The 12,385-nt window shown below is 32.2% G+C and overlaps 1 protein-coding gene across 1 annotated transcript in view; it reads right to left on the bottom strand.

The window, feature by feature from the left end:
* The window catches only part of LOC134708003 (ribonuclease 3-like), a 98,870-nt gene that overhangs the window by 59,469 nt on the left and 27,016 nt on the right, over positions 1–12,385 (bottom strand). The window contains exons 13-18 of the mRNA XM_063568220.1: positions 12,199–12,368; positions 11,023–11,156; positions 9,396–9,524; positions 8,622–8,700; positions 6,659–6,766; positions 6,103–6,241 (exon numbers count right to left, since the gene is read on the bottom strand). Of these exons, the coding sequence (XP_063424290.1) occupies positions 6,103–6,241; positions 6,659–6,766; positions 8,622–8,700; positions 9,396–9,524; positions 11,023–11,156; positions 12,199–12,368 (759 nt within the window). The remainder of the gene's footprint in view (positions 1–6,102; positions 6,242–6,658; positions 6,767–8,621; positions 8,701–9,395; positions 9,525–11,022; positions 11,157–12,198; positions 12,369–12,385) is intronic.

Raw genomic sequence — 12,385 nt, 5'->3', positions numbered from 1 at the left:
CCGCACCTCCTTATTTCATTTTGGTTTGTATTTTCTCCAGAAGAACAAAAGTTTTAAGACTTAAAGAAATATGTACTAAGAGACTGAAATGTAACTGTGATAATTATACTCCACATATACTTATCAAAACTCTCCAATTTAGGGGCCCAACGTTTACTAAAACTACAAATTAGAAATAAAAAGATACTCGTCCAATTAGCATTAGTCACAATTTGCTTGATGTCTTTGGTTTTGATGTCTATAAATGTCCAGATGTTGCTTTCTTATTAATTGCATATCCCATATCTTCATTTGTCATTCTAACAGCCAACTGTTGTACATATAACATATTCCATATATTTTTTCTTTGTATTTGTACATTTACAAATAAAAGTCTCATGTTACCCCACTTTCATAATGAGCAAGCGGTAAAGTAGATAATTCTTTGTGTGTAAATGTTCGTAAACTTTGTTGATTTTTATAAAAAAATTAGAGTCAACGATCTAAATTTTAACAACTAAAGTTTCAAGTGACGGTTGTAAATTGTAGGATTGATTGCTGGTTGCTTAACATCCAGTGGCAAATATTTTATGCATGTTCAGGATGAGAACAAGTTAACAATAAATAATACAACCTGCACAGCCAAATGGACGCCCCACTTTGGAAGCATTTTACTGCCGGTCGGTATAAGACGGAGTGACCATATTTCTATCTCTAGTCACCCTTGGGGTGTAAAATTGTAGGATATAAACAAAATGTAAAATTATGTACATTGTCAGAATCATAAAATGTATTTATACTCACTACGAAACAAGTGGAAAACTCAGCGAGTCTCACTTTTTTTCATGTTTCTAAAGCTAGTACAAATACATTTTATATTAAAATGTACATATATATATAAAGTATAGTTTCCACACAAAGAAATAAATACAGTTCTATTTTACATGTACATAGACCTACAGGAAAGTTGCATACTTGTTCTACAAACTCCTTTTAAGACTGTGAAACTCCTCAGGCTTTCCTGACGCCATTGTATGTGAGCAATATGCCCCTCAGGGCCTAAAAAGGCAACACAAAAAAAAACCACACTACCACCGAATACCCATGCAAGCGTAAATTAACACAAATTCAAAATCTAAATGATCTAGCTATTTCAGTCTCTTTCTGCCGTTTGAATATAAATAATTAGTCAGTCTTTTGCTTGTATATTTTGAGAGAAAAAATTGTAACGGAAGCAGTCTGATTTGAGCCAGTCCCAACTATCAACTTGCGTTTATAAATACTTGGGGCTGGCTTTAATCAAACTGTTATGGGACCTGATTTTCTAATTTTTTTTATTTTTGCCGAATCAAGTTCCCATGTTTTTCTCAGTCTACATTAACATTTTCAGGCTTCATTTAGATATTGCTGTCTATAGTAAGTAATACATTTTTTAAAGATTAACAATGAGTAGTAGAATTGACGGAAATGATAGAGCAAACAAGTTAACCATTATATATTGCATCAAAACTCTCAGCACTCTGCATCTAGAAAAAGTAACCATTAAAATATTACATAGTAACCATTAATATTTTTTTATTATTTAATCACTTTATGATTTCCCTGTGATTGCAAAACCTGTTGCATTGGCTTGTACTTGTGATAAACGTTATTGGATAACGTCAGGAACAGTAACTTGTGGCGTAGCGTCATTCAGAATTGTGTTACCTTCAGGCCTAGGAGACTCCCAGTTATAAAATTTTTACCAAAAAATTAAACATTTTGTTTTTCATTACACATTTTATTTATTACTTTATTAGTTGTTAGATTATCATATGGAACAAAAACCAATCAAAAAAATCTATTCTTTTTGGCCGCAGATGACTTCGGAATGTATATATCATTGAAAAAACTCCAAATTATATCCCTTTGGTTCAAAAATGCCATTTTTTGGTATTAAAATTGAAATTTCTTTTTAAACTCTGACATCAGTGACCTATATTTTTTATTATTATTTTCAAATAAGCTGTACTTAAACTAAACTATTATAAAATTTGAGCCATTTCTGTAATTAAGTTCTAGTTTTATTTCAATATTACCTCTATTTCTCCTATAAGTTCAACAGAAATCAAGTACTTTTACAAAAATGTATGCTTCTTTGAAACGCAGATTGTGAGTGTTAAGGTAACACGATACTGAATGGCATATCTCCCGATTTCCAAACTTTTTGGTACACGTGTTCTTTGAACCGAGTTACATCGGAATATGAAATAAAAAATGGGGGTCACCATTTTTGTTTACTTGGTATTTTCATAAGAAAACGTCAACTTTGGCGACAAATTTACTTAGGTATATAGGAGAAATGCCTATTTTTCGGCTAGCCTTTTTTGATTTTCCAATAGATGGCTATGTTCTTATATACGGAGAAAAACAAAAAACTAACATAATATCCAGGATTGAATTCTGAATTCATACACGTATAGAAACTTATATGTCACCATCCTTGATTTTGAGATAAATGGCTTCAAAGTTGATTGATACCCTTAGTATTTGGAATAAAACGTGTGACGTTATTAATTACAGAATGTAACGTTATTCCTACTCAGAGAAATGGAAAACAAAATATGTGTCGGAATCTGAATGATGTTTATTTTATTTTCATTTACCCTCTCGGGTGTTGTAAATTTCCTAGTAAAGCAACATGAAATATTTCGTCGTGCACATGGAAATTTCACTCAAAAGAATTAAAATTAATTTTGTCTAATTTTCACACCAAACGAGCATATTGTAATTCAGTGGTTGTTGTTTGATTATGCGTTACATTTAAGTTTTTCGTTCACTGTTTAATATAAATAAGACCGTTGATTTTCTCATTTGAATTGTTTTATATTGTCATTTCGGGGCCTTTTATAGCTGACTATGCGGTATAGTCTTTTTCTCATAATCAAAGGCCGTATGGTGACCTAAAGTTGTTAATTTCTATGTCATTTAGGTCTCTTGTGGAGTGTTGTCTCATTGGCAGTCATACCACAGCTTTTTTTTTTTTTTTTTTTATCTATACTTGAAACTTGCTTGAACTGGTTGGTTCCATGTGAATCTTATGATAATAGTTCATGAATAAATCACCGGAAATAGGTACACGTTAAATTCACGCAATTTTTTTTAATAAGATTATTCAAATAATATCTTAATTCCCAAATTTAATTAAAATCATGAACAATACCTTCATATTTTTGTAAAGTTCACGTGGTCATGAAAAATGTCACGTGTGATTCCTTTGAATAACTGAGTTTTTAACTCCATTCTTTAAGACACTGATGGTGGTGTCATCGCTTCGTCCATGCAGACATAGAGTACTTTAAAAAATTGATCCAGTTAACAGCTTTATGATTGCTCGTGGTTTTTTTTTATGGTTGTTTAACGTTCAGTGGCAAATAGTTCATGCATGTTCGGGATGATACAATACAATTTTGAAAACAGTTGTTTATAAAAGACACATTTGATGCACCAGTCAAAAAAGGTTGAACATTCTGTTAATTGTGAAAATTATGAGTGAAAATAATGATCCTGATAAAATACACCTTCTAAAAAATAAAATAACAAAACTCAAAGGATACTTAAGAACTCACATTCTTGATTTGCTACATACATAATAGCGTACTCTGCGTGGTGTAAATGTGTCAGTTGGTTGCTAAGCAAGTCGGACAAACATTGCACACTGTACGCAACCTTTCACAAAAGTCAACAGGCTGTCATTTGTGGAAAATTATTTACAAAACAAATCTTAAGATCAGATATATGCATTCTTTACAAGTAAAATAAACTGCGAAATATAAAGGTTCCAGCTTGAAATTTCACATGTAGGAGATGTAAGCCGGAGTCTGTACTCTGCGTGCCTTTTATATTTTATCGAAAATCCTAATCTAGCAACCTTTCATGAACAAAAAATAAAGAAAATCCAGACGATATGTGCAGCTTTAATATAATTTTTAACACCATGTTCATAATTTAAACCTGAAGCAAAAAGACTGTAGTACTCAATATATATGCCGTATACACCCTACTGCGGGATTGACGGTTGAATGGACACAAGTGACACAATATGATGATACGTGCCTATTAGGATTCTGGTGACAAACATATTTTTGAATATTCAATTTATATAATGGAATAGTTATTTGGAGATCTAAAATGAAGTAGCACTGTAAGCAAACTAACATTTCCGTCATTTTGTCTTTGGTGGAAAGTTGATTAATTGGCAATTGTACCGCACCACCTTATTTATGGTTTGAATTTTCTAAAGTTTTAAGACTTAAACAAATATGTACTATGAGACTGAAATGTTACTGTGATAATTATACTACAAATACTTATCAAAGCTTTCCAATCAAGGGGACCAACGTTTACTTAAACTACAAATTAGAAATAAAAAGATATTAGCTTCAGTCACATTTTGCTTGATTTCTTTGGTTTTGATGTCGTTAAGTAGATATAGGAAGATGTGGTGTGAGTGCCAATTAGACAAATCTCCATCGAAATAACAATATAAAAAAGTAAACAATTATAGGTCAATGTGCGGCCTTCAACACGGAGCCTTGGCTCAATGTTGCTTTCTTATAAATTGCATATCCTATATCTCCATTTATCATTATAGCAGCCAACTGTTGTGCTGAGGACCCCTCAAAGAGTTTTTGAAAAGGTTTTTGATTTTCAAAGAGCATATCACTCTCTTAATTCGAGGCATCGGATTTAATGTCCCATTCTGACCGTATGTGGCTGCAAACTTGATACACCGCACAGTCAAATGGTCGTCTCATATTGGAAGCATTTTACTGCCGGTCGGAAGAAGACCAAGTGACCATTTCTATTCTCTAGTCACCCCTTGGGTGTAATTCGTAGAATAAAAAAAAAAATATATAAAAATTATGTAAATTGTCAGAAATATAAAATGTATTTGTACTCAATACGAAACAAGTCTCTTTCTGTCGTTTGAATACAAAGTTGGTCGATTGTAACGGAACCAGTCTGACTAGAGCCAGTCCTGACTATCAACTTGCGTTTATGGACGCAAGTGGATACATGGGGCTGTCTTTAATCAGACTTTATAACTGGACCTGATTGTTTTTAATTTTATTTTTGCCGAATCAAGTTCTCATGTCTTTCTCAGTCTACGTTAACTTTCTCAGGTCTCATTCCGAATGTGCTGTCTGTCCCGTGTGGATTTGGTCTATAGGATTACAAAGCTAGCACTGTATTTTATAAATGTTTTAGAAACTATATCGGGTTCACTCTCTACAGACCAATGCATTTCAGAGACTGTTTATACTTGGAACACGGGGAAAGTTTTCGGCAAAATAACAAAGTTAAACCACTTCTTTAGATTCCATACTTACAAACTATTTTCTGTATGGGTTTCAAAGTCTGATTGTACAATGTATTGTTCTTTGTCGCCTAATTCTATTCGAATTCTCATCCAGATTATAACCTTTTTTCATTTTGCCCGAGCGGTGTTTTTGACGACCATTTTTACACGAATTAGTAGTTGTACAATTCCTGTGTTTTTACGCACCATCCTAAGTTTCTATAGGATAGATTTCTACGTTTAAAAGAAAATTTTATGGGGATACGGCGTGTATCATGAATAAGTATTTAATGCAACAATAAACCAAGAATAAAATAAAGTGACAAAACTCAATCTTTTATGCATAAGAACATATATAGATAAATCGTTCAGATGCTAAAAATATTCAAGAAACATAATATTTAAAAGGAAAGTAACACATTTTTAAAGATTAACAATGGGCAGAAGACTGATTGCCGGAAAACGGTAAAGCAATCTATGTCAAATAAGTTAACCGTTACGTATTGCATCAAAACTCTCGGCACTCTGCATATAGAAAAAGTTTCCGTTTAAAATGTCACATAGTTACCAAAAGATTTTTTTTTTAATTTAAAATCACTTTGTAATTGCAGAACCTGCTGCATTGGTGTATACATATGGGAACGTTATTCGATAACGTCAGGAACGATAACTCGTGGCGTAACGTCATTCGGTATCGTGTTACCTTAATGAACGGTGACCCCATTTTTTTATTTTATTTTTATATTAAGTATTAGATAAAGTTTTTAAGTATTTTACAGTACCTCTTTTCCTAGTATGTTGGAAATGTATTTTTCTGTCACCATACTCTAACTGTCTCATCCCACAGTTAGATAATGAATTCCTGGCATGATCCGTATTAGTTCCATATTTCACTTTATAAGATGTGTGTGTCAGGGCAAGCTAAAAATATACATAAATATTCTACAGAATTGGAAGTAGTATCTCATTAGAGCACAACCAGTGGAAATGCAAAGGAGTTTGCATATACAGTATGAATTTTGATTGTTGTTGAAGACTGTTTAAAAATAAACTGTTTTCATATGAATCATATTTTAACATATTCAAGAAGAATGAAATCACAACCAAATGTCTTCATTTTTCCTAAAACACTAACAGATTTTTACCTTAAGTAAGTTAAAGAGAAGCTGTACAAATATGAATAACTGGTACGCTTAAACTTGTAAGACTTCTGAAATGAAACAGTGTACAAGAGGAAAATATGTGAAAACATAACACATATTTCTCATTTTTTAAGGTAATAATTCACTAATACCCAATGATATTAAAATGAGTAGTAACAATGATGTAAATACATACCTGTAATAAACCTCTATCTTGGAAGTTATACTGTATATTCTTTTCTAACTTTGTCAAAGCATTGTGAAATCTTAAATGATCTAGGAGTACTGGTATCAACATAGTGTGCTAAAAAACAAAATTAAAACTCAGTTAAGAGAAAAATATTGAAATTTCTGTTTTGACAAAAATATTAAGCTTTCTCCAACATTAATTTTTTAATGTCAAAATTTCAAATGAAGTTCATATTCCTGTACAAGATGTCAAAATCTCTCATTTTATTTTTAATCTCCAACCTTTCAACTTTTTATACTATTCATGACCATAGCGCTCTTTACTAGGAATTTATTTTTATGTATTTCAAAATATTCTAATAGTTCTTTAAGTTGGAAATTTTTTATGATTTATGTTATAGAGAAAAATTATGAAGTAATAATCTCTGAACTGGTTAATTTTATCTGTAATATGATCAAAATCAATAATATGTACAACACATATATTCAAGCTAAGACATCATTTTTGGCTCAGAAATCGCAAATGTTTAAATCTTCCTGTAAACTCTATAATTTGTGTAGTATTAGATGAAATACTAACATTAAATTTTTAAAAAATACAATGGAAACTTTTGGCACAAATCTCATCTATACAGTCCCTAAGCTGACATGTATCAAATCAGATTGAATGCTCATAAGAAAGATAAAGTCAGTACAAATCTCTATCCCTTACCTGGGTAATATCTGCCTTATTCCCGGTACGAACGAATCCTTTAGCACTGATCTCTACTATCCAACTCCCTTACCTGGGTGATATCTGACTTTATCCCTGTATGAAGGAATCCTTAAGCACTGATCTCTACTATCTAACTCCCTTACCTGGGTGATATCTGCCTTAATTTGTACTTCACGGTTTGATTTCATGTATAATATTGTCCTGAAGACGCCACGCTTGTTGGCGAAATATGTCGACCACAATAAATTAATCACCATGCGGTAATTGATGGGTGTTGTTGTCTTTAATGTCGTTTATTTGCTTTTATAGTGAAAGACAACTGTGAATTCCGTGTGGTATCCACCCGCTATTACCCAACCGCACGATAACCACTTCAGGTGTTGGTTCACCATTTCCAAGTTGAAGTTTATCCCTGTATGTACAAAACCCTTAAGCACTGACCTCTACTATCTATCTCCCTTACCTTAGTGATATCTGACTTTATCCCTGTATGAAGGAATCCTTAAGCACTGATCTCTACTATCTAACTCCCTTACCTGGGTGATATCTGCCTTAATCCCTGTATGTACTAATCCTTTAGCACTGATCTCTTTAAACTACTGTAAATTCAGAAATTATTGCGCGCATTTATTATTGCGATGTTGTCATTTTAGACTTAAATGTGATTGTAATTTTTACGATCTTGAGAAAAATCCTGTTAAATTCATATTAAATATTTCAAAATGCGAGTTTAAATTATTGCGTTTACAACTCAGTCGCATTTTTCGCAATAATAAAAACCTCACATTAATTTCTGAATTTACAGTAACTCCCTCATCTGGATGTTATCTGACTTTATCCCTGTATGTACCAATCCTTTAGCACTGATCTCTTTAAACTAACTCCCTTACCTGGATGATATCTGACTTTATCCCTGTATGTACCAATCCTTTAGCACTGATCTCTTTAAACTAACTCCCTTACCTGGGTGATATCTGACTTTATCCCTGTTTGTACCAATCTTTTAGCACTAATCTCTTTAAACTAACTCCCTCACCTGGGTGATATCTGACTTTATCCCTGTATGTACTGATCCTTTAGCACTGATCTCTTTAAACTAACTCCCTTACCTGGATGATATCTGACTTTATCCCTGTATGTACCAATCCTTTAGCACTGATCTCTTTAAACTAACTCCCTTACCTGGGTGATATCTGACTTTATCCCTGTACGTACAAATCCTTTAGAACTGATCTCTTTAAACTAACTCCCTTACCTGGGTGATATCTGACTTTATCCCTGTACGTACAAATCCTTTAGAACTGATCTCTACCGTAACCTCCCTCTTCATTGTGCTGAAAATATGTACAAATGTAAAGATTCAAACAGAACATCAGCCTTCAATTTCTTGATTTGCTTGAACCTATCTTTGGTCTTATATACTACATTTGATTGGATAACACGATAAATTTCAGGGCATTTATTCCTTGATCTAAAATTGTGCATCCAAGCAACAGCTTTCTTCTTTTTTTTGCATTTAATTGGAAATCACAGTTTTTATTTGAAGATTTGAGGGTATTTACTGGCTACATTTACATGATTGTGCTGCCAGCAACCCAATTTACACCCATTAATTCTCTCATTGAGGCCAACAAATCTTCATGTATGCTACTGTTTGTCCTAATAATCCAGTTCATGATAACAGAAATTCCAGTAAAATTTTGTTTAAATTCAGTAAATCTACTACAAAACCTGCTGTATCAATTGTGTTTAATCGGAAATCATCTTCCTTCAAATACAAACATTAAATCCATTAATAATCCTCATTGAACTCTGCCTACATTTTGCACTACTGCAATGTAATACCTTACACATCATATATACTTTTAAAGATTTAATATTTAATTTTTGACAAAAAAATCTTTTTAAACAAGGTTTGAAATTTCCTTTTCTGTCCACTTATTAAACAAGGTTAAAATCTTCTTTTTCTGTCCACTTTACCAGGGGCAAACTTACTTTTTCAATATACATTACAAGGGTCATAACTTACTTTTTCAATCTTAATTCATTTAGCTGATCTTCTTTCTGTTGTAGTTTTTGTTTGTCGGTGAATAAAATTTTGGGTTTGCTGTTGAGTAAATGTTTGAACTTGACAAACTGTTTCCACAATTTCTGATAACTGAAACAAAAGTAAGGTGTTGGTAATGATAATGTTAAATCTTTAAAAAAGGGTCAATACCATGTGTTGTATCATGAGTAGCACAGGACCATTGCTGCTGTTATATATACTAAGTGCCTATAAAAACGCAACACTTTTGTTTTTCAAAAAAATCTTATAATTTTTATTTTATTTATATAAGATCTTTGTACAGTTGGTTTAAAATGACTTTTAAGACAATTGACGACAACTTTACGTCATTTAATAATAAACGACATCCCGGGTACAAAAAGCAAGAAACGCTTAGCCAGACCGATACATTTGGTCTTAAACATATTCGATGTTGACTCTGATGGGTGTACAAAAGTCACGAGAGTTCAATGGTGGTCACAGTAGATCCTTTTGAGCAATTTCAGTAAAGCACCATTTGCGCAGAAATTGTTAAAGAGCACCAAAGTCTTTCCTTAGTGACATCTAAACGGCCGTAGGACGTACTAGTAAATATCGAATTCTGTAGACCAAAATTCATTCATTGTGTACCAAAAACCGTCGGTGGCGGTTACATAGACATTTGGCACCCATCTTGGCCAAAAGTCATGTGTTTTGGTCCGATCGAGCAAATATCGCACCAGGTTGGACATGGTTTAGACAATGAAAACCGTCATCAATATCATAAAGTCAGCTTGAGTTTGATATGCGGGACAAGTGGAACAACATTTCTCGAGATCACATTAAACGTCCGGGATGATTAATTCCACGGCGCTGTCGAGATTGCGCTGCACAACGGGGTTGTAACATGTGTTGTTAGGACTGTGAGTTGATGATTCGACATTGAATGTTTCGTTTACCTATAGCGTCTGAAAGATGACAATGAAACATTTTTGTTTGATATCGATCTATTGTTAGGATTGATAATTTTCAAAAACAATTTATTTTGAAAGATTATCATTTCTAATAAAAAAATTATTTTTGAAAAACCAAGTGTTGCGTTTTCATTGGCACTCAGTATATTTTGGAAAGTTAAATATGTGCATTTTACAACGAGTTAATTTTTTTGTACATACATAAGGCCGTCAGTTTTCTCATTAGAATTGTTTTACATTGTCTCTTTTGGGGCCTTTTATAGCTGACTATGCGGTTTGGGCTTTGCTCATTGTTGAAAGCCATATGGTGACCTATAGTTGTTTTCTTTTTTTTTCATAAAAGGAATATCTGAAACATTTCATAATTTGCTAGACCAACTCTATTTATGCACATATAATGTATTTGACTCTATAAGTTCATCATAGATTAAACAAGAACTTAAAATTATTAAATTTGGGGGCACCAATTATCTTCAAAAACTTTTTTTGTGGCTTTCATAAATTTCTATTTAACAAAAGCTTATTGGAATTTTCTTTGTTGATCACTTTTAATATTTACTTTATTAATTTATGTATTAAATACTATGAAAAATCTTTGAATCCTTTGAAAAACCAAACATAGATAACTATGTTGAATTTTTTTCAAATGTGCATACTTAGGATCTCCTGCATAACTCAGTTGAGCTGGTCTAATACCAAAATGTATAATTAGTGGATAAACTGAACCATCATCCTCATAGTCCTCATGTTGACTTCTATCTAACTGGTCTATACGTAATGAACACGGTTTCTGAAAATGTTACAAATCTTGTTATTAATTAAGAATTGAATGCTTTTTTTTGTAACTTTATTGGGGTGTAGAAGCTTTGACTGAAGTACATTTTAGTATGAAGCCCAGAAGTGCTTCATTCTTAAAATGTGTGCACAGTCAACACTTTTACAACCCTATGAAGTTACAAAAAGAAGCATTCAATACTTATATTGACATTTTTTAGCTAGGATTATGAAAACATGAATTTTATCAATTTCTTATTTACTGTAAATTCAGAAATTATTGCGTGCACTTATTATTGCGATTTTGTCATTTTAGACTTAAATGCGATTTTAATTTTTACGATTTTGAGAAAAATCCTGTTAAATTCATATAAAATATTTCAAATTGCGAGTTTAAATTATTGCGTTTACAACTTTGTCGCATTTTTCGCAATAATAAATACCTCGCATTAATTTCTGAATTTACAGTAATTCACCTGTGCACTTTATTTTGGGACCTCGTGCTATCCCGAATGATATTGAGTAATGCAATTGCTTAAGGAATTACATGTGATGTGCAGTTAGCCAATCAGAATATTGTATCATAATGAAACATACATCTAATTTAATTATAAGTCTATAAATAATGTACAAGTGAAGTATGATTTCAATATGATTTGGTAAGTTAATCTGATAATTCTATAAAAAAAAAATTAAAATACGATTATGGAGTGTTATTTTTCTGTCAGTTTAAAAGTGTAATGTTGAATGCATTTATCAGCAAAATTCAGAGAACTCAAAACAAAAGCTTCAAAATCTACTTTGAAATAAGTCTTTTGAATTATTTCAAAGATTTCAAAGTTTATAAAATTCCATGATGGTTTGACAATGTCATTGATTTTAACTTCAGACTAAACCTTAAAATTGACAGCATTGAAAACGGAAATAAGAATCACCATGTCTAACTTCCCCAACTTTAATTTCAGGACCAACAAAAATAAATACTTTTCAAAATTGTTTTACAGCATTATTGTTCATTTCTTTACATTACAGGACTTTTGTATTTAGAAATAACCAACCATTCCAGGGTATGTGACAACCATTCCTCTGACATCATCAACAATATTCTGCCAGTCATTGGCGTCATACTCCTGCACTTGTTTCAGCATAGTTTCATCTACCATAGGCTTAGAGCTACTTAACAGATAATTCAGTACTTCATTCATGGATAAAATTTCCTTCCCATTTTCTACAAAACAGAAGCAA

The sequence above is a fragment of the Mytilus trossulus genome, chromosome 2, assembly GCF_036588685.1.
Source record: "Mytilus trossulus isolate FHL-02 chromosome 2, PNRI_Mtr1.1.1.hap1, whole genome shotgun sequence".
NCBI classification, from domain to species: Eukaryota; Metazoa; Mollusca; class Bivalvia; order Mytilida; family Mytilidae; genus Mytilus; species Mytilus trossulus.
The sequence above is the reverse complement of the archived record's forward strand: the minus strand, read 5'-3'. Positions and strand labels throughout refer to the sequence as shown.